At 44.6% G+C, this 22792-nt stretch overlaps 1 protein-coding gene across 2 annotated transcripts; it reads left to right on the top strand.

The window, feature by feature from the left end:
- The first annotated feature begins 1652 nt into the window (after window positions 1-1652).
- E2F3 (E2F transcription factor 3) lies at window positions 1653-22791 on the top strand. Of its 2 annotated transcripts, none has more exons than XM_053396774.1 (7): window positions 1653-2090; window positions 13512-13623; window positions 14854-15073; window positions 17423-17583; window positions 18179-18291; window positions 20358-20493; window positions 22271-22791. In XM_053396774.1, exons 1-7 carry the CDS (start codon window positions 1758-1760, stop codon window positions 22534-22536), a joined length of 1341 nt encoding a protein of 446 aa, XP_053252749.1. In that variant the 5' UTR covers window positions 1653-1757; the 3' UTR covers window positions 22537-22791. The 2 variants fall into 2 exon arrangements, with proteins under 2 accessions (XP_053252749.1, XP_053252750.1); XM_053396775.1 differs by lacking the exon at window positions 1653-2090 and adding an exon at window positions 2814-3022.
- Window position 22792: the final 1 nt, after the last annotated feature.

Genomic DNA, 22792 nt, shown 5'->3' with positions numbered 1-22792 from the left:
AGGTGCTTTCAAACTGCTAGGTTGGCAGGAGCAGGTACCGAGCAACGGGAGCTCACCCCGTCACGGGGATTCGAACCGCCGACCTTCTGATCGGCAAGTCCTAGGCTCTGTGGTTTAACCCACAGCGCCACCTGCGTCCCTCTTTTCTCTCTCATTTTGTCTCTCATTTCATAGAGAGTCTAATAAAGGAGAGGACAGTTGCTTAGGAAAGATATGTAGTTCAGTTTTAGACATGCAAGTTAGGATAGTGATCTAGGGTTTCTAGACTTCAGGCTGAATCCCAGGCCTATGATTGGTTTGAGGAATCTGAAAGCCTTTGCAGGAGATGGAGAAGTTAAGCAAGCAAAATCAAAAGGGTTTAATAAATTAGCAATAGTTCTAATTACTTTTCAACGTGACCTGTTCAATGCAGTATCCCCCAGACTTCCAAATTCAATGCAAGGGAATATGGTCACAACACTTTTTCTCTGTAAAAAATGCCTATGAAAGAACATTCGGGATAAAATGAAAATAACTTATATTACAATGGACAGAAAAGAAGAGGTTCACATCATCTGGGGAAGTAGATTCTGGAATGTAAAAGGGTATGTTTGAACAATATTTGTTTATAATTAAAACAACAACAGCTGTCATTTGGAACACTTCTTGTCTTGGGTAAATAATTGCATATCTGTTTCAAAGAATCATAGAATTGTAGAGTTGGAAGGCACACGCCAAGGGTCATCTAGTCCAACCCCCTAGCAATGCAGCAATGGAAACAAAGGTTGCTAGGCTACATTCATTTTCATAACACCTGGCAAGTCTAGACAAGACTTATTTACAGCGCTGTCAATATACATATAATGTCTGATTAAGATCCCTGAGTTCAATGGGACTCTGTCTCAGATACTTGTGTAATACCGCCGATCAAACTTATTCGAAGTACTGTATGTCTCATTGAAATCAGTGCTTACTTCTGCAAACAAGTCTAAGACCGCGCTATAAAATGTAATTTCTGACGAGTTCTGAGTTCTCCCATTCACTCACTTGTGAGACCAATTTCGCTGGCCTTCAGCCAGGCACCTGCGGGCTTTCCCTGCCTTTTCCAAGCTCGGGAACTCGCGCAGCTCAGCGCCAGGAGAAGTAGAAGGAGGAGGAGGAGGAGGAGGAGGGAAAGCAGTCAGCCCGGCGTACGGAATCCCAGCCGCTCAGAAGGGAATCCCCCGAAGCCGCAGCCAATAGACAAGCACTATGCAAAACAGGGCAACCCCGCGCCTTCGCAGCCCAATGAGGAGCCGGCAAAGTCCCGAAGCCGCTCGCGATTGGAAGGCACGGCCGAAAGAGCAAACCAATGAGACGGCGCTGCAGGCTTGGCGTGGCGAGGGGGCCTGGCTATGCAAATCCGATTTGAAAAGCGGGCGGGAAATCTGAGTTTCGCGGGAGGCTCTTGGCGCGTAACCCTTCTCCCTTCCCTTCATTCATTGTCAGCGGCAGCCGCCGCCGCTGCTTCCTGGAGCCATTTTCCAGGCAGCCCCAGCGCGCGGCAGCGGCCGGGCTCCATCCGTGGCATCTGCCCGCCGCGCGGGCTCGCTCGCTCTCGCGACGACGCCTCCGGCAGCCACAGACCCCCCGCTACCCCCGGCCCGGACCATTTCGAGTCCGGCGCGGGCATCGAGCGGCGAAAGAGCCCGGCAGGCCGGGCGGGGGGCGGCGGCGGAGCAGCGCCAAGGGTGGGAGGAGACTCCGCTCCGGGCGCAGGCAGACCCACAAGGGGAAGGATGCGGAGGAGAGCACTGCAGCCGCACGCCCTCCCTGCTCGGCCGCCCTCGGCTCCCATGGACTCCGCGGCGGCGGCCTCCGCCGTCGCCTTCAGCTTCCCTGCTCGCTTCGCTCCCGCCGCTGCTTTCCTCCAGATCCGCAGCAGTTCCGGGGCATCCGCGCTGGGGGCGCCTTGGGTCTCCTCCTGCTTTCCCGGGGCGGCGGGCAGCGGGGCGGAGGGCACCCGGCCCAGTCTCGTGGGCAGCGGCAGCGCCTTGTGCTGCACCCCGCACGGGCCCTCCGGACGGACGGCGTTGCTGCAGCCCGCCCTGGAAAGTGCAGGCCGACCCTCGGTAAATGCCTCCCTCCCTCCCCAATCTTGTGCATGTCTGGCGGGGCTCAGCCCTCCTCCCACACCGGGGTGTGGGGGGTGGGGTGGGAGAGGAAGCCCGCCTGCCTTGGATCGCTCTGTTTTGCTAGAAACTTTATTACTGTATTATGATTATTATTATTTCCTGGCCCCTCTTAGCGCAGGGTGGGTTCTTGTGGGCCGGGATTGTGGGGGGAGGGAAGCGATCAGAGTCTTCCCCACTCGGTGCAAAAAACACGCAGGGGGGCCGCGGGTGCCGTTCCCTTAAGGAAGAGGGTCGGGGGGGGGAGGCGTCTCTTGCGCCCGTCTCCCCCCTCAATTTCTGGTGGTGGAACAAAGAGAGCGCAGCAGAGGCCGGTGCTGCAAGCTGCGTGCTTGCCGGACTGGGACACCCGTGACATCGGTGCGCGGGGCACGGGACCTCGGCTCTTGTGTGCGGCTGCACTGGAGGGGGCGGCCGTGGGGAGGGGGCGCGCGATCCGGCTGCCCCCCCTTCCCTGGGGGCGGCGGGTGGGGTTCAGGGTCTGCCTCGGCAGCATGGCCGTGGGGGAAGGGGGAGGCTCTCTGTCCCGCTGGTCTCCTTTTCGCTTCACCCCCGGACTCGGCGGCGGTGACGTTTCGCACACGTGCGCCGAGGCCGCGTCTGTGACTGGGAGCCGGGCGAAGGAGGGAGAGGGAAGGAGGGGGGCGCGGAGCCGAGCGGGGGGAGGGGGACACACAAACGCGCGCACACACACGCTCCTTCTTCCTCTGGCCTGGGCAACCGCGCAGCGCAGCGCACACCCGGACACACAACAGCGCGCGTGTGCCCGGGTCTCTGCCTTCCTCCCTCTCTCGCACACGCGGCCCTTCCTGCTTCTCAACTCTGGGAGCTGCCGGGGGGCACCGCTAGGCTTGGAAATGCCCCTGCAGCAGGTAGGCTGGGGGAGGGGGGGCGTGTGGGCTCTTTGGGGGTGCGGTGGGGGGGGTCGGGCACTGAAGGAACTGTGTTTCATTTTCCCGGCAGAGTTTCTCAAAATTCAAGCACTGTCCTTTTCCTGGGGGGCATTAAAGTTGGGGTGCTAGGTTATATTTAAAAAGTACCCCCTCACCTCCCCCCATCTTGCCCCTCGACTGGAATGACCGTGGGGTCACCCTCCCCGCCCCTGAATGCGGTGTTTTCCTTCCTGTGGCTGAGCTGAGTTGGGCCTCTGCCTGTCACTGGAGATGACTCCCTGAAAGTTGGGACGGTTCAAGTAACTGCTTCAGGCCACCGTTGCCTGTGTGCCGCTTCATGTTTGAAATGACTTCAGGGCTTGGGTGTGGGGTCAGGGTGTGTGGGGTGAGCTTGGGTCAGTGCGGGGTTTCAAACTGAAACTTCCACTTGTCTTGTTTCCAACTCTTCTTCTCCCCCCCCTTCCTGTTAAGTATAATTCGATTATAATTTCTTTACTGATAAGGTGGTGGAAGGGTGATATCTGTGAGGAATGGAATGTTTTTTCCCCCTTTAAGTTGGAAAAACCCTGTTGTGTTAGGCTTATAAACTGTGGGAATGTGGTTTGTAGGCTACAGAATAATTAAGTTACTGCACCCTCTCGGCTTCTCCTCTGAAGCTGTTCCTGGAGGCCTTTTCGTACCTGTTTGTTATAACTTATAAACTTTCCACAGGAGTTAGTAGTTCAGAAGCAAAATGAAGTTTGGATATACAAGTGGCAGTGAGGAGATAAGAGACAGGAATAGAACCCCATTTTTCTTCTTGCTGTGTAAGGAAATATAGGCCTGCAAAATAGGACACAGCCATAAAATGGGGAAGCTGCTAGGTGTGGTCTTCAACTTTGGGGCAGCCCTATTTTGGGCCTTTCTGGACCAGAAGGCCTTTTCTGTTTGTTGAATTTTGAGCCTTTCTATGGGTATTGTCAGGTAGCTAAGTAGGCTTACACTGATAGGTTTGAAAAGAGTGCTTGACAGTATGTATTTATGCATGCTTGTGGGAATGACCTTTCTTGCCCCAATCACCATGACATTGTTTTGATGATGTAGGATACCACACCACTTATTTTGTATGATCTAACATTTGAACCTTTCTTTTTTAGGCTGAGGCTTATACCCACAACATGACTGTTGCCTTGATCATCTCTGTTTTGTTTTTTGTCTTGGCTGTTCGCTCAGTTGAGAGAAGGCCTATAGCCAACTGACAGGATTGGAGGGTAGAGAAAGAGAAAGACAACCCAAATTTCAGCTCCTTTTAAATAAAGTGAATGGTTCCATCTTTCTTACCCTTATCAGCCTTCAAATCAGATTATTAAAATAATCAAACAAATGCCATCTCACCACTATGGCAATTCAGGGTTAAACATGCAGTAAGAATTAAAATGTATGTATGAATCACATTAAAATGGCCTAATGGACACTTTCTGTAAATTGGAGAGTGTTAATATAAGCTTTTGTCATATGAAGCATGCTCTCTAAGGGATTTGGGGTGGTGAGATAAGGCTTTAAATCTTGATGACATCAAGCCAGGCATCTGCCATACTGCAGATATATTTCATGTACTACCAAATGGTATTGAATCTGGAAAACTGATCGCCCAATTGTCTTTCATAGTATTGGTCCCATAGAAACTCTGTCTGTCTGTCAAGTAGCAGATGATTACTTGTGTTGTGAAGAAAGCCTATTTGTAACATGATGGTTGTGTGGTTTTCAATGTGAAGAACAGTCTGTTCTTATTCCAGTGGTAGTGTCTACAAGTATAGATATTAGAATGATTTAACACATGTGCCAATCCTTGTTCTACCACTAATTCTGCTCACAAATGGGTTGTCTGTTGCTGAGAGCAGATTCTGTGATCTAGGCCCTTGCCCGTGGTGACTGGGCACTCCAGTACATCACACTAATTTAGGTGACATTTTAGAGAAGTAATTTTAAAAAGACTTTACCTTCAACGACCCTTTTCTATGTCATCTGTTGGGGCTTCTGCATGGCAGAAGTTCTGGGGTCTCATATAGCTAATGTAGTGAAGGTTAATGATTTATCAACTAATATGAACTATAATATTATTTTCTGCCTTTTCTATATTGTGGCGGGCATTAAAGTCCACAATGTATACCAGCAAAAAAAAAGAAAAGAAAGAGGACACCATAGTGTTTCTAGTGACAGTTTATAGTTGATTTTGTGCTCTACAAATACACAGAATTTGGAAAGTAAGAGTCTGAACTTATATGCCTGAAACAAACTATGGGCAAGTAGATAGTTGTATTCATATCACTTCCTGGATACGGAAGTACAGTACTTGTACAAATAGGACATGTATTGGAATACACATTGAAAGAGGATACTAGCTAACTGCATTGCTTTCACTGGGATGCTTATTTGTACCCGTTTTTCGGGCGCAAGTAGTCATGCCTGTGTATCTTTTCTTTTTTTAGAATCTGATTAGAGTTGGATCAGGGCAAGGAACTACTATGATCCTGTGACAATTTCAGATTTTAAACTCTGAATAATACAGGCATAGTTTATATTCTCTTAAATCAAGATACACATTTAGAGCTGTGCCAGCAGTTTGTATTCCTCTAGAACTTGAAGCTTGCTGTGTAGTGGAAAAATGAATATTTGAGCGCTATCTGCAAATACTGCTTAGGATGTCACACAATGTTATTAGTTTGTGGCATATCAACTGGCATATCATGGGGGTGGGGGCAGAAGAATTAAATCCCAAATTCTGCAAAGCCTTCCTTGCCTTGTTGCATAGTGAAAATGCTTGTAGCCCATCATGGAAGTGGCTAAGGCTTGAATTAAACTCATACATAACTCATAAGAACCTAGAGAATAGGGACCTTTGGTTCTATCATGGCCTCTTAAAGAATCTTTTAAGTAGGATTTCTGATCATCTCGGATAATTTTGATATAAATGGAAAAGTTAGATATAAGATCTGTGCCTAAGTGATTAAGATCTGAGAGCTGAGAAAGTTAATGATTAACAGTGCAATCCTAACAAATTCTTCTTAAAAGTACTATTTACTTCATTTGGGCTACTTCCAGGTACGTGAGGTAAGATTGTGGCCTTTTATTCTTTAGGGCAGTTCAACCTAACCATAACCTCCCACATAAAAGTTTTCAGTGAGCAAGTTGGGGTCTCTTAGGTCTGTGATGCCCGAGGTTATTGTTTCCAATAGTGATTTGATTCTCTGGCAGAATTTGAGTTGTGGATTCCTAAGAACAGCAAGGTACCGGTATGTTACGGCTTCTTAACTGTATGAGCACTCATATGTTAGTAGGTGTTTTAGGATTGTGAAGTAGCCTGTTTTAGAAAAACAACCCAAGCAAGGTATCTGGGTAAGATGGGGATGAGACATAATCCATTCAAAGAAATAGAAATAAAATTCTGATAGTATGGAAGGTGCATTTGCTCTAAAACGGACAAAAAATCAAACAAGGGTTAAGTTGAGAGAAGCGGTTATAAAATACTGGCCCCAGTTCAGAGAAAGCTAGTTGTGCCCTGTTTAAATTGATGGGACTTGTTAGACTGAAGTCCTGTACACACTTGTCTGGGTGTAAGCCCTGTCTGAGTCGACAGGCATAGGATTGCACTGTTCACTACTCAGTGGGGGGATGAACTTGTGTATTGGGGTACACTGCCTTTGCAGCTTGCTGTCTTATCCTGCTCATGTTAACAAAAAGTAAAATCAGTGGTGCTTCATTTGAATTAAATTTCCCTTAAGACTGGACCATTCGTATTTCTTAAAAGGTAAAGGGAACCCTGACCGTTAGATCCAGTCGTGGCCAACTCTGGGGTTGCGGCGCTCATCTCGCTTTATTGGCCGAGGGAGCTGGTGTATAGCTTCCGGGTTATGTGGCCAGCATGACTAAGCCGCTTCTGGCGAACCAGAGCAGCGCACGGAAACGCCGTTTACCTTCCCGCCGGAGCGGTACCTATTTATCTACTTGCACTTTGATGTGCTTTCGAACTGCTAGATTGGCAGGAGCAGGGACCAAGCAATGGGAGCTCACCCCGTCGCAGGGATTCGAACCGCCGACCTTCTGATCGGCAAGTCCTAGGCCCTGTGGTTTAACCCACAGCGCCACCCGCGTAGTTCTTAAGTAGCGTCTTAAAGTGAAGTAGGTTTGAACTGATTTGGGGAATTGGACGCTGAGATAATTAGTGCTTTGAATGCTTTACTTTAAATTAGGGCTCTCTTTTTGGTCCTGATGAGATGATTCTGTGATTCAGATACCATCTACAGCAGGGCTAGCTGACACGGTGCCATCCAGATGTTGCTGAACTATAACTCCCATCAACTCTAACCATTGCCTATGAGGACAGGGGATAATTGATTTGGAGTTTGACAACATCTGGAAGGCACTGCATTGACTACCCTTCATCTGCAGGATGGTAAGTATTCCAATCTTTTTTAAGGCAGCTAATTGATTTTAACAGAAACATACTCCAGAGTCCTGTGGCCCATTGACGTTAGCTACAGGGAGTGTGGCTTAGTGCATGTCTGAAGTGACACACTGGGTTTGTTTCCAAATGGAAATGCATATCTCCCTCTACCCCTAAAATGTGTCTGGATTTCTAGGAAACTGGATATTACAAGTGAAATGATGGTGAAAAAGAGCAGCTAATGAGAGTATGTTTAAAAGATAAGCAACTCATCAAGGAATGGCAGTGAATCCATTAGTAATTTTGGATTGTGAGAGGGATAGAAGCAGCATACAAATTGATCATTTTCAATATCTTCCTACCTGAACATTTAATACAATATTGCAAAAAAAAAAATTTCTTGGGTAGGGGTTTGCATGTCATAGAGCTATTCTACCCACCTGCATTTCAGGAGAGCTTAAAACACACACAGAGAGAGAGAGAGAGAGTTTTTCATTCTTTTAGAATATAGCTGTCTGCAGCAGCAAAAATGAAGCTTTTGGTGAATCGCTTAAAACAGGCTTCCTCAACCTCGGTCCTCCAGATGTTTTTGACCTACAACTCCCATGATCCCTAGCTAGCAGGACCAGTGGTGAGGGATGATGGGAACTGTAGTCTCAAAAAACATCTGGAGGGCCAAGGTTGAGGAAGCGTGACTTAAAAAATCACCTTTCCCCACCTGATCGGCAAAAGTGATCTTTCTTTTTCTGTTTAAAATGCTGTTTATATGATCTGCTCATATAAAATGAAGGCTGCTTTTGCAAAGGACTTCGGCTTTTTTTAAAAAAAAAACACCCACATGCTCTTCAACTGTAAAGCCATTATCAAGATTATTGCTGAGGGGAGGGTGGCAGTAAAGTTCTTGTTTCTGAAATATTCTCCACATTCAGCAACTCCACACCTGGATTGCTATGTTCTACCTCGGCTGTCGGAGGCAGCTGCTGGGACACGGGTGGCACTGTGGGTTAAACCACAGAGCCTAGGACTTGCCGATCAGAAGGTCGGCGGTTCAAATCCCCGTGATGGGGACCGACTGTTGCTCGGTCCCAGCTCCTTGCCAACCTAGCAGTTCGAAAGCACGTCAAAGTGCAAGTAGATAAATAGGTACCGCTCCGTGCGCTGCTCTGGTTCGCCAGAAGCGGCTTAATCATGCTGGGAATCACAAGTGGTCAAAGTGCTGTTGTGCTCAGGTCCTATTTGGCTGACCACTGTGAGAAAAGGATGCTGGACTGGATCAGGTCCACTGACCTGTCCTAGCAGGGCTCTACTTAACATTCTTTTAAAAGGTTTATTGAAAGCATGAGACCATAATTTTTAACATTTATGCTTATTAGTATTGGAGCAGTTCTCATGTAAGCCAATCATTCAAGCTATGCTCTTAAATGTTTGGGGGAAAGTGATGAAATCAGGAGTTTAGGAATATTTGTGTTTCTGGAAAGGAATATTCTGCTTTGATTGCTTTATATGGAAATAACTTGTCATTTGCAAAAGGGGTACTCCATTATGAACATATTTAGCCTATGTCTGCTTCTCATGTTAGGTTTTGCACTCTTAAGTGGACTCCCAAATACCAAATACATACATGCTGAATTACCGGTAGTTGTAAAGGCGAGTCTATGTATAATTCCCTTTTTTAATCTTGACAGCACACAGAAGCAAAATCTCCCATTAACTCTGGATTCCCATTTAGTTCAGACCAAGAAACTATGGTTAAAAGCTTCAGAACAATGCAGGTTATGGAGCAATGCTGTGAAGTTGGCTTCATACCCAGGCTTGTCAAAAAGTCATTAACCATGGTTTCCTGCTCCAGAAGGGCACCATGGTCAATGGTGCCAAAAGCTGCTGAGAAATCAGTGGAAACCAACAGCTCACACTTAAATAAAACCAACTCCCATCGCCTTGCTATTTTTCTCCCCATAATTTTACCCTCCCCTTTGCTGGTATGCAATTTATGATAAGGGGAACTAAAGCTTCAAGGAAACACTGTTAATTACGTTTTATTCATGAATTATGTTGGTGGCTGAAAAACATAGATGGGAGTTCTGTGTGTTTTTCAAATAACTTGATTTACAGAAAGTGCCTAAGCCTGCAATCCTATGCAAACTTATTTCTCAGTAGATGGGCATAAGATTATGATATAAAACTGTGAAACTTGCAATTTAGAATGAGGGTTTCCATATGAGTCATGCTAGTGCAGCTGCAAAGGTTAGGTTACATGTTTTTGGAAGTCACTGGTAACCATTCTGTACTTAAAATGGTTTCTGTGATATTTCAGAAGCCATTTCAGGTTATTTCAGAAGCCATTTCAGGTTGTTTTTTTGGGTTGCCACCTTATGGAAGATGTTAGCATCCAGTTGTCTTTTACAAACTTCAGGTTAGCTTGTAATGACTGAAGTAGAAAAGTCAACAGGCTTAATATCCTTATTTATATGTTTACAGATTAACTGTAAGACCAGGATCCAAAGAGCTCACTGGCCACCTTCAGATATTTGCCAAACTATAGTTTAGTGTGACTAGAACAAGCCTTAGCTGGCCTTGGGGACTTCTTTTCAACCAAGGAGACACTTGGGTACTTTTGATTATGTTGCTCTTCAACCACAACATGTATCATCCCAACTGTGGTTATTGTTAACTGATGAAAACACAGCACCTTTTAAAGTACATCATATATTTAAAGGTAAAGGGGCCCCTGACCATTAGGTCCAGTCATGACCGACTCTGGGGTTGCGGCGCTCATCTTGCTTTATTGGCCGAGGGAGCCAGCGTACAACTTCCGGGTCATGTGGCCAGCATGACTAAGCTGCTTCTGGCGATCCAGAGGAGCGCACGGAAACGCTGTTTACCTTCCTGCTGGAGTGGTTCCTATTTATCTACTTGCTCTTTGACGTGCTTTCGAACTGCTAGGTTGGCAGGAGCAGGGACCGAGCAACGGGAGCTCACCCTGTCACAGGGATTTGAACTGCCGACCTTCTGATTGGCAAGCCCTAGGCTCTGTGGCTTAGACCACAGCGCCACCCGCGTCCTATATCATATATTTAATTTGTGTGAAATATATATTGGCTTGAATTCTGTAGTTTGTTAATGGGTGGAGGGTGTTGCCCATTGTAGAAGGCATGGATTTCTCTAGGTACATGCTCACCTCAAGTAATTCTTGTAGTTTTCAACATCTGAATTGTTGCAGACCAAGATCTTTCAGGAAATAAGTGGCTGCTGAGATTGTGACTGCTATGTACAAGACGTGCATATTTGCATTTTCAATTTGCAGCTGAAGGTGCTGCTTGAGTTATTATTAAATCTCCCCCCTCCCCCCTCTCTCTCACACACACATATCTTGAGGCAGGTTGCCACAGATCCGTGGTTTAATTTTAAATTCTGTGTCCAATGCCCACATAACAAAGCTGAAACCCTTTCAATCTTCCAATGCCTACCCCATCATATAAATCCAAATCTAACAGCCAGCTCAAAAGTTTTAAGGCTTCTGTAAGAGGCTGAAGATTGGTGCACTTCAAAGGAGACAAAATTACACAGTTGTGGAAACAACCCCTAAGAGTCTGCAGTACTGTTGTATACATACCTGAAACCAAAATGGACTGTGCCAATAAATATGAAGGTTGCATCTTTAGAATGGGGTGTGGATTTCCTTAAATTCTGCAGTAATAGGCCAGTCATTCTCACAGCCCTTGCTTCGAGATATTTAAAGCAGGGGTGGGAACTGTGGCTCACCAGATGTTATTGGACTACAGCTCCCATTGGTCCCAACTGGCATGGTCAGCAGTTAGGGATGATGGGGGAGCTGTAGTCCACACACATCTGAGGAGTTGCAGATTTCAAACCCTTTTCTAAATGCTCTCATTTTAATGGCAGTGCTCATGCCAATGTATAAGTGGGTGCATGATGGAAGGATGTGTTGAGTGTCAAATTAACTAGTGGGGGGCCTATCCCTGAACTAACCTAACATGAACTATATTTCATAGTACATACTTTATAAGTAAGCTTAACTTTCATGGTGGTTCTTTGGAAATTTTCTACTTTAACATGTTTTCTGTTAGAATGCTGTTACAATGGATGCCTTCAGTTAAGTCAAATGTTAGGGCTTTGCAGTAGAAGTGTTAATATAGCCCACAAAGACAGACAACTAAAGGGATGGCATCAGATTAATATGGTGACCACAGAAGTATGTTAAGATATAAAGAGCTGTCTTTATATCAAATCTTACCCAACACTAGGAATGGATTTTCAAGATCTTGGACACCAGCTTAGGTCTACAGGTCAACATTACAGTGGTACCTCGGGTTAAGAACTTAATTTGTTCTGGAGGTCTGTTCTTAACCTGAAGCACCACTTTAGATAATGGGGCCTCCTGCTGCCGCTGCGCCGCCACTGCACGATTTCTGTTCTCATCCTGAAGCAAAGTTCTTAACCTGAGGTAATATTTATGGGTTTGCGGAGTCTGTAACCTATAGCGTATGAAACCTGAAATACCACTGTATTTCAGCCAGATGTTTAAGGAACTGAACTTGATTCCATTTTCTTGCAAAGCATGTATTCTTCTCTGAGCTGTTGCTCCTTTTTTGCCCATATTTCTCAAAAAGTTTCATTTTTAGTGAATCAAAACATGGTGGCAAGTTTGGAGCTCGGTTTTGTGGGAAAACTCTTAGTCCCCAAAGACTTAAGCGTAAGATGACTGAAATGTTTTGGTAGTATTTCAAAGCTGTTCTCACCCCATCTATGGTTACCACCATAAAAAAAGGATTGAAATAGCAATGAGTCTCATTAGGCAATTTTACAAAGTTTACGGTGCCAAACCTCATATTGTCTGCATGTGTGTTGTGTTTGACAAATGTTGCCACTGTGGTGGTGAACTTTGCTACTGAGGTCCGTGAAAATGTTAGTCCGTCTGATATTCTAGGTCAAATGAAAAACCTAGAATGTCTTACAACATTTGTTTCTAGCTAACAGCATTCAGTTAACCTGTGTTCATTGTGTATGTTGGCCATTTTTTTAGTTTTCTGACAAATTAAAATATCACGATTATTATAAAATGCAGGAAATAAATAAAATGCATACCACAGAATTCATTGAATAGAGTTGAGGCGACCATATAAAACTTGGCTTGTTATAACATAGTGAATATGGAGACATGGTGAACATAGATATTCTTCTATAACTGGATAATTTTACTTGGCAAAACAACTGTACTTGCATGATTTGGAAATACTGCTAAAGTCAGCCCCTACAGTTGTCACGATGCCCACAGAACTTTATCTGTAGCTGCCACATGAGAACTTCAAGCTATCTGCATGTAGGGGAAGCCTGGTGTGGTATACTAGGAAGTTATATATTTGGAAGAAGAGTTTAGCAGAAGCAACTTTAGGTTGTGTAGAAAAGCATTATTGATGCAGACTAAGTAACCCAGTTAGAATGCAACAATGGTGGGTTATTCACTCAGCTGCTGAATCTTGTTTGTGATCTAGGGCAGACAGTTGAAGGACATAGGAAGGGTGAAAGCGGTCTTGCTATGGGACTAGGAAAGGAGGAGATAGTGAACTATTTGCTTCAGCTGCATAACGAGGAGGTGGGGAAAACTTTGCGATCACAGTCTTTGTTTTGGGGGCCTCAGATCCTAGCCTCATGATGTGCCAGTTGCATGAGACGTCTGCATATTCTTGCATTGCAGGGTTTGGACTGGATGATTATCAGGGTCCCTTCCAACTTTATAGTTCTATGATTCTATGCCCTAATCAATGCAGGAATATGCAGGCTTTCAACTTGAAGCACTTGTGAGCTTCTATGTTACAGAACACCATTAAGAGGGAGCCTTTGGGGGTGGGTGTCTGCAACAAAATAAAAGCATTCTACAATATCTACAGGCACCTAAGAAGTTGAGAAAGATACATGGATTTCCTGGCTCACCTCCTGACTATAATAATTTCTAGGTCCTGTAAAGCACAACTTCATCTTATAAGGTTGATTTTGCTCTTTACGAGAACTCTGCTCTTTTGACAGGCAAAGCGAAGACTGGAACTGGGAGGAAGCGGACAGCAGTTTTTGGCTGAAGGACTAAGAACGCCGAAGGGGAAAGGGAGAGCTGCAACTAGAAGTCCAGATAGTCCCAAAAGTAAGGAACATTTTTTTGTTAAATGTGTTGCAAAGAGCTTCAAAGCATTATGTTACCGTTCTGGATTTTGAATCACTGCTCCTTGCCCATTGATCAAGCCAATGCATTCAGTGTGTTCTCAGGTACCCTTCATGGTTGTTTTTGCTCTGACTAAAATTATCAGCCCCTGTCTCACATTGCAGTTTTGTTCTACCATGTATGCAGGATCAGGGGTGAGGAAGCTGTGGCTCCCCAGATATGCTTATACTCCCTATCAGCCCCAGTGAGCATGGCCGGTGGTCAGGGTTGATGGGAGTTGTAGTCCAATCCAACTGTACAAGTCTGTGATTCTATCTCAAAGTATCTGGAGGGCCACAGGTACTGCTATTGAGCTAGATATTAGTCTTCTTCATGTGTTCTCTAGCTAGTGGAAAGTGAACATGTGAGGGTGGGGGATAGCAGGTGAAAGTGAGCTAGTTTTATGCACATACATGTGGGTTGACTTTGCAATTGCCCTCCATGACTTGGAAGGAAATCTTCTGAAGTGGGGGCTACTTGTCCCCCCACGTTCTAGAATTGTGGAAAATCAAGGTTATTGCCAACAAAGAAAGGCTTGACGTTCATCATGCATTGAGTGAGTTCTAGCCATTTGCTTCACTCCCTTGCTTTTGAGGTAAGGGAACTTTTGTCTCCATCATGGACTGAGCCTTCTGAATAAACGTGCCCACTATGTTGCTTCTGATTTATATGTGCAAATTATTTTGAATGTGAATGCAGATTTTTTTAAAAGCTGCTCTTGGGGCTACAATGCAGGATACACACATTCAAAATAAATGCATAACATGTTAAGAGTTACATTGAATGTCACAACAGAGAGGTATTGGTCATAACTGGAGGGTGGTTGAACTGAGGTAACTGTTTTTAAAGCTTCTGTTAGCTTGTTATTTACAAGCTGGTGATGCGCAAAATCACAAAGCACTTTCTACCTTTCTCTTACATATAAAGCTATACCTCAAGTTTATTCGCACTGTCTTTTCTTTATACAATAGATATGGCTTGAAAGTTCACATGCCTCGAGAAAAGCAATGGAAAAAGGTGCTCAAGCCTAGCTGCTCTATGGATGTATAATTTTGAACTGGCTCTGAGTGGTTCCATGTACAATTCACACAATTACTCCCAATAACTCAGAAGGTTTAAAAAAGAGTTTTAACACCAGCTTCATAATCATCATGAATTTAATTTTTCTTCAAGCTCCCAAATCCCCTTCAGAAAAGACGCGATACGATACATCGCTGGGTCTTCTCACCAAGAAGTTTGTTCAGCTTCTGAGCCAGTCCCCAGACGGTGTCGTAGATTTGAACAAAGCAGCAGAAGTCCTTAAGGTACAAAAAAGGAGGATTTATGACATCACCAATGTCCTGGAAGGCATTCACCTCATTAAAAAAAAATCCAAGAACAACATTCAGTGGATGTAAGTATCCTAGTGCTATATTCTTGTTGCCTACAGGACGGCCTTGCACTTTCACATTTCATTTTCACAAAAGTATTTTGTATGCTGGAGAGTAACAAAAGTTATTCCACTAAGCTTTACTCAGAGTAGGCCTACTGAAATCAATGAAGTTAAATCTACTCTGAGTAAAACATAGTTGACTCCCACCCAGGGAAATTTAATCTGCCATTCACAGAGGTATCTTATGACGTGGTCTGACTGTGTGTGTTTGGATTGGCTGTAGGTCAAGGCCACATATCACATGGAATGCATTGGGAAAGGGAATGGTGGCTTGCAAACCACTGCCTATAATACTTGGTCAAATGAGGCTTATTCAGTGGCAGCGTCCCTCTGCTTGTCAGGTGCTGTGGACAAACCTACAACATGTTTTACTTATGAGCTGCTTGGAGTCCTCTGGCTTACTCAAACATCTAGAAATATTATGTAGCACAGCCCTTTCCTTGATAATTGTATTTTGAGTGTGGTTGGTGGCATATTTTCACATTTCTTTAAAAAATAAAATAAAAGCAACTTCTCTGTATGTAGAAACTGGCATATTATGGGAAGTGAGCCCTCTACTCTCCTTATCCACTAGCTTTCTATGGCTGGGGACTTACTTGCCCAGGGAAAAAAACAAAGAAATATATATTTTTTTCACTTGTAATTCAGAGCTACATTCCAGAAAGGGATCAAATTTTGCATGTTTAAGCTTATGCTTAAATAATGCATATGAAGCATTTTGAGCTGTGGTCAGGGACAATTTGGGTCAGATCCACACCATACATATGAAAAGCACATTTATACCACACAGTCATGGCTTCCCCCAAAGAATCATGGGAAATACAGTTTGCCTCCAGAGAGTCATTTTAGCACCCTTAACAAACCACAGTTCCCAGGATTCTTTGGGGAAGCCATGAGAAGTCTATGCATGGTGCAGGTGTGAGTTTAGACATCCCCAGCTCAAGTATACACGTTACGCCAGCAGTACTGTTGAGAGAGAAACTCAATCAGTTCCTCTTGCATAGGAAGCATATGAAGGCAAGGGAACATTGTGGGATGTAGGAGTGCATGATGTTGCCTTCTCCCCCACGCCGCCCAGTAACAGTTTGCTTGTTCTGAAGCTTGAGCATAGCCTCAGTAGAAATTTGGTTTTAATACGGTGGTGGATATTTTGGGGTGAGCTTGGAAGAGTGGCTTGCCTGACAGCTACATAATGAGTTCATGACTGAGTTGAAATTTGAACCAGAAGTTTCCAGTTCATAGCCATGTACTTCCCATTAAATGAGATGAACTTTAAATTTGATCCAGATAGGGAGGTGGCGTACATTCAACTTGAGAATTTTGATACTTGATGGTATTGATCTCTTGGCAAAAAGATACTTTGCAGCACATGTGCATTTCTTATGTGCTTTGACTTAATTCTTCTAAAACAGGGAATATAATGGTTGGACTAAGAAGTGAGAATCGATTTTTTTCTTAGTCTGAAACTCTTATCATGGGGTCCTGCTTGGACTTGGGCCCAAGTGGAGAAGCACCCCACTATCCAGTACCCAAAGGTCCGGAAGAGGCTCTCTCCCTCCCCCCCCCCACATTTCTTACTATATAATGAAATTGCAAGAATGTAATCATGCTACAGTTCACAGGGCTGCACTGTTTATAGGAAAGTGGGAGGTGCTTCAGAGAGTATGTTAGGAAGCAGATCTCTGAAGCACCTCCCACCCTCCTTTAAAAGGGTTTGGGAGTAAAGTGTGCTGTGAAGGAAGTGTGCAGCTTGGGGGGTTGGGCTGGGTGTAAAGGAAGGAGGGCTTGGCCAGGTGTGGGGGAAGTTGGGGTTAGTGAGCAGAGCAAGCAGGAGCAGCAGCTCTTTGTTATTAATAACTATGTGCAAACACTGAATCTTAAAAGTAAACGACAAAAACAAATGGAACTAGAGAGCGTTTTCAAACATGCAGCAAGAGTCACTGCCACTAAAAGAAAGTTATGCCCAAAATGCCATTAGTAAATGGTGTTTTGTTATCTTTGCACATCAGGTAAGGCACACCATCCTTCCAGAAGGAGGAATGAGATAATCATGGGTGGAATCTGGAAATCCCTCTGTATACGTATGGAATAAAGTGAAACAATGTTTTTAAAAAGAGATATTGTTAAGCCTCGCCTCTCGCCAGCTTGCTTTGATGTGCTAGTTTATCAGACGGTGCGACTTGCCAAATCTTCAGCACTCAGCTTCTTCTGAACTGAATAGTCACATGAAGTTTTAAGAGAAACTCTTGTCTCGTCTGGACTGGGGAACTTTAGGAATGCCTGTGAAGTGTCTGTTCACTTGTCTTGTAGGGGCTGCAGTCTGTCGGACTTTGGGGGCATGTTGGCACACTGTCAAGGCTTGTCCAAGGAGGTGGCAGAACTCAACCAGGAAGAGCAAAAGTTGGACGAGTTGATACAAAGCTGCTCTCTTGACCTAAAGCTACTAAGAGAAGATTCTGAGAATCGGAGATATCCTTTTATATCAGATAGGCTGAACTCACTTGGGAAATCTTAACATTTCTCTAATGGCTAGGGGTAGTGGATTGTATTGGTGGTATTAATGATATACTGCAGCAGGCATGATGCTTACTTATAGCTATTCTGATAATTTTATATCACATGTAAGTAAGCGGTTTTAAACTGTTTTCATTGTGTAACCTGCCATGGGACCTTTCGGTGAAGGGTGGGTAATAAATAAATTATAATAATGATATTTTTCAAACTACGACTGATGTTCTGCAGTAGCAGCTCACTTCAACACTGTTTGGATTCTAGTTAATACAAGACTGATTTGTTGGTGTAATTTCTAAAAACCTTAAAAATTATTTCATAATCAAAAAATGTGAAGTATAGCCAAGAAATCTCAACAGATCGCTCCTCGCTTTGTCCAACTTCAGGGCTGTTTCAGTTTCATTCTTATTTATTTTTTAAATTTACTATTAGAAGTAGGGAGAGAGCAGCTAACAGTAGCCTTGATGGGGGAATAAGTGTAAGAATATTTACTTTAGTGTGCTGATACATGTGACTGAAGGCTGCTGCTGGACAATTCTTTAACAAAGTTTACATTAGCTTATGTTAGATACGAAGACATTCAAGAAATAAGTAGCCTTAAAGACCAAACTGTCATACTTGTGAAAGCTCCTCCAGAAACAAAACTTGAAGTGCCTGACCCAATAGAGGTAAGAATAAAATGCTTATGGTTTTTCTTCTGTAAGTCAATCTTAAAGGTAAAGGTACCCCTGCCTGTACGGGCCAGTCGTGACCGACTGGGGTTGCGCGCCCATCTCGCTTAAGACGCCGGGGGCCAGCGCTGTCCGAGGACACTTCCGGGTCACGTGGCTAGCGTGACGAAGCTGCTCTGGCGAGCCTGCACCAGCGCAGCACATGGAAACGCCGTTTACCTTCCCGCTATAAAGCGGTACCTATTTATCTACTTGCACTTAGGGGTGCTTTCGAACTGCTAGGTGGGCAGGAGCTGGGACCGAACGACGGGAGCTCACCCCGCCGCAGGGATTCGAACCGCCGACCATACGATCGGCAAGTCCTAGGCGCTGAGGTTTTACCCACAGCGCCACCCGTGTCAATCTTACACAGCGTGTAACATTTGCAGTGGTCTTATACCATATTTATGCATAAGCTTTACTGAATGGGATCATTTTTCTATATGGCAATAAAAATGCTCATGGGCAGTCTTCTAATTTTTTGGTTACTGGAACCTGGGAGATCATTCTTCTATCCCTCTCTTTCCTTCTGACTTCTAGATCTTGGTTAATGCTGTTTCATTTATCTTTTTTTGCTCATTCTGTTCCCTGAGAAGTTGGTCTGCTACCACCCCCTCTGATTATTTCACTCACTGTAGTGTTTGTGCCTTGTGCCTTGCTGTTTCGTACACTGACTTTCCACCCTGTACTTCTTAATCTAATTTGATTTTTTTAAAAAACAATATTGGCTTTTCCACCTTCTAAGACAGCAATGAGGGACCTCTGGCCCACCACGCCTCCCAGTTTGGTCCACCAGGCCATTTTGGGCAGGCCACACCCACCTGCCGTTAACATTCATTTATTTTTCATTCACCATTTTACTGGTATGCTGCTTTTCCACAAAAAGAATCAAAGTGGCTTACAACAAAAGGGGGGGAAAGAGTACTGTAACACTTCAAAATCAACCATTGCAAGAACCGCTGCAATATCCCTCTAAGAAGGCTTCAGCTGGGCAATTTGGAATGGGCAGCAAGCAGAGGGGTGCTGCTGGTGCCGTGTTCCCAGGCCCAATTTTGAGAGGGGTGCAAACAGGCGCCCCCACAGCAGGCTCCTTCATTGGAGCCTGACTCCGTGCTAGAAGGAGCTGCACTTTGACTGTGGTGCTTGTGCCTGGCGCAGCTCCGCGGGGCCCGGGTCAGGCCTGACCTGGGGAAGGAGAGCGGGTGAGTGGGCGGCAGCGCTGCTGCCCACCATCCTTGGCCACTGCAGCAGCTCTACCACCAAGTCACTTCTGACCCGGCGGCGGAGAGCTGGAGAATCGGTGGCAATACTGCTGCCCACCCTCCTGGGCTGCGAGGCACCTCCTGCCTGGCTGCAGCAGCTCTGCTGCCAGGTCAGACCAGAACAGGAGGAGAGTGGGCAGCAGTTTCCCCACCCCTCTCCTAACCCTGAACTGTGACCTGTGGAGGGCACCCTCTGCGCCGTGCCCCCTTGGGACCGTTCCCCACGTTCCCGCCCCGGGCAACGCGAGCATATGCTCTGCTGCTGGCCTGTTTAGCATTAGCAGTATATTTTGCTGGACCAATTCTCTTTTGGTTTGTAAGCTTTCAACCTACGCAGGGCTTTTCCTTAGGTTAGGCTACCTTCGTTATACATACTTTCCTAGAAGTAAATCCTAGTGAGGTTAGTTGGACTTACTTCTGCGTATGCATGCACAGACTTGCACTATTAGTATATTAAGAGTGAAATGGATTGTGAGGTTGCATATGAAGTTGTCCTGAGACAAAGATTGATGTTCAGGAAGAGAATGTGCCATCCACTTGTTCCTTACGCATTATTTTTATATCATTTGTAAATGAATAGCAGTCTCACCTGCATGATTAAATGTGCATAGACCCTTGCAGAAACATGTTACTCTTCCACACAAAACTGACTTTGATTAGCACATTGGACCTTATAAAAATGAACCATAAATATCCAGTAGCCGCTTGTAGCATTTTGTTGGCAGAAGACATATTGAAAATGGGGATATTTTGTCTTTGCAGAATAAGCTGATACACTTATCTAGTACCCAGGGGCCTATTGAAGTTTACTTGTGTCCAGAAGAAACAGATTACCACAGTCCAATGAAAACGCAAGATCAGGATCATAATGGAAATATCTCAAGGAATGTTTCCAAAGGTAACATTTTGCCTTTTAAAATTGTATTGACCAAGTATAATTAAAGGGAAAGCGTAATTCAGTCTGTTCAGTTAATAAATGATGTGCTGAATGCTAGATTTCTTTAGACTAAAGGAAGTATGAATGCTACGGGGTGGGGGGAATGTATCTTCCCCCTCTACATTGTCATACTTTATTCAGAATATAGCCTTGGTTGTAAGTACTTCCATGCCCTGAGCTTGCCATCTAGGTTGGTGGATGTGGGAAATCACGGACCATAAACTAATTCTGCTGTGCATGTACAGTCATGCATGTACATGTTAAGGCTATCACTATGAGCTGTCTATTTATGCAATGATAGGTAATGTCATTTATGAATTATCTCTTGTCACTTAAAAATGGTGGCTGACTATTTTTGTCTATTGTAAGAGACATGCTCTGTCAAGTTCCAAAACTCTTGTGATGCTCAGAGCATGTGAGGCAGAGCAAAAAAGGGAAAGAGGATAGGTGAGTTTTCCATAGCTCAGAAGGTGGCTTTTGGCTGGTGGGACAGGAAGGAAGGTATTGTCACTACTTGCATTTGCCACAAGTTGCAGCCGTCGCTTCTTCTAGGGCCAGGCAACTTTCTACTGGGTCTGCTCTTACCTGCTCTTCATAGCTGTCAACGTTTCCCTTTTTTAAGGGAAATTCCCTTATTCCAAATAGGATTCCTCGCAAGAAAAGGGAAAGGTTGACAGCAATGCCGCTCTTCCCAGGACAGGTTACAAGAATGTAAACATGCAGTATTAAAAGCAGACAACACAATTCACAATCAGAAGAATGCTTCTCCTGCTCCAACCCTCCTGTCTTCTTAGCAAGATGGAGAACTGGTGTGTGGGGAGATAATGTCCGTATGTTGCAAGAGGGGGAGAGTTAAGAGCTAAAGACCTCCCCACCATCACCCGGGTGTATCTTGCCAATAAAATGTCATCCCTATTTGGGAAGGCATTCTTTTTGCCGCAATTACTCCAAATAGCTGCTGGTTGAAAAAGATAGTGTTAACTTGAGCTGTGTCTGTTGACGTTCACCTTGTCCTTGCTTTCAGTTTTAGCCTGGCTGCTTTACATACAACCATCTTCTGATAACTTTATTTTCATTTATCTCCAGAATAATTGTTATTTGGTTGTTTTGGGTCCACCTCTTGGCCACTTAGATAGAAGGCTGTGTGTGTAACATTCAGCATTGAGAAATGAAACTTCTTTCTTTTTATAAAAGGTCACATGAGACTTGGTATTATATCCAATGGTAGTTCTACTCAGAGTAGACCCATGGAAATTTAAGGCTGGCTTGGTTTCATTCATTTCAGTAGGACTACTTTGAACAAATACAAGCTTAAAAACCGATTTGTTACACTAGCGTGGCCAAAAGACCAAATAGCTGTGCTGACTTCTCCAGTGGCATCTTGAGATGAACTCTGCACCTGACAGAAGCAACCGCCAGGAAATATTCCCACCCCCCAAAGATCACAATTTTGGCCTAAACATGTGCATCCCTGCTCAGCACTGAACACAGCCAAAGGGAGGGAAAGACTTGTATCCTAATCATTCTGATGCATTCTTGTTGCTCAGAGCAACTTACCCACTTTTAAAATTGTTTTGTCTACCAAGATAAGCTGTGTAGAGACAGCAACAATAAGACGTTGAAGGGAAGGGCTGAGTGGGAAGGGGAGGGGGGAAACATTGACATGCATTAATATTGTAAAATCGTGTGTGCAGCCCTCTTACACGTTTCTAAAAAATAATGCTATTTCTTGAAACAGATTTGATTTCTGATAACTCGGGAAGTCTTGACTGTTCAGTAACTACAGCAACCATCTCCCCATTGGCCTCTCCAACCAACCTTCTGCAGCAGACAGAGGACCAAATTGCATCAGGTTTTGAAGGGCCATTTGTAAGCTTGCTGCCGCCTCTACTTCATGAAGACTATTTGATCAGTCTTGGCGAAGAGGAGGGTATCAGTGACCTCTTTGATTCTTACGATTTTGAAAAATTGCCAGCATTGGTAGATGAATTTTTATGCAGCTGATTATCCCTTGAGTCTCTTTCTTCCTCTCTCTCTCTCTGCACCCCCACATATTTTTAAAATGAAACCAGAGTACCTGCTGTCATTCCATGTTCTCTGTTCTCTTACCTCTTAATCCTTGTCCCATTTCAATATCATAATTTGGAATGCTTGATATTTGGGGAAAAATAATTCTAGAATAGTGCAAACACAGAACTGCAGACTTTCTCATCAGAGTTACCTCAATCCCACGTTCTGGTATCTACTGGTTTTAGCAAAG

The sequence above is a fragment of the Podarcis raffonei genome, chromosome 7 (assembly GCF_027172205.1).
Source record: "Podarcis raffonei isolate rPodRaf1 chromosome 7, rPodRaf1.pri, whole genome shotgun sequence".
Classification (NCBI taxonomy): domain Eukaryota; kingdom Metazoa; phylum Chordata; class Lepidosauria; order Squamata; family Lacertidae; genus Podarcis; species Podarcis raffonei.
This window is presented reverse-complemented; position numbering and strand designations above follow the sequence as displayed.

Excerpts from the sequence above, each read along its gene's own strand:
- E2F3 (XM_053396774.1), top strand. The coding sequence starts at position 1,758 with ATGCGGAGGAGAGCACTGCAGCCGCACGCCCTCCCTGCTCGGCCGCCC. Across the intron at positions 2,091-13,511 it reads AAAGTGCAGGCCGACCCTCG|GCAAAGCGAAGACTGGAACT; the intron begins GTAAATGCCTCC and ends CTCTTTTGACAG. Across the intron at positions 13,624-14,853 it reads AAGTCCAGATAGTCCCAAAA|CTCCCAAATCCCCTTCAGAA; the intron begins GTAAGGAACATT and ends TTTTTCTTCAAG.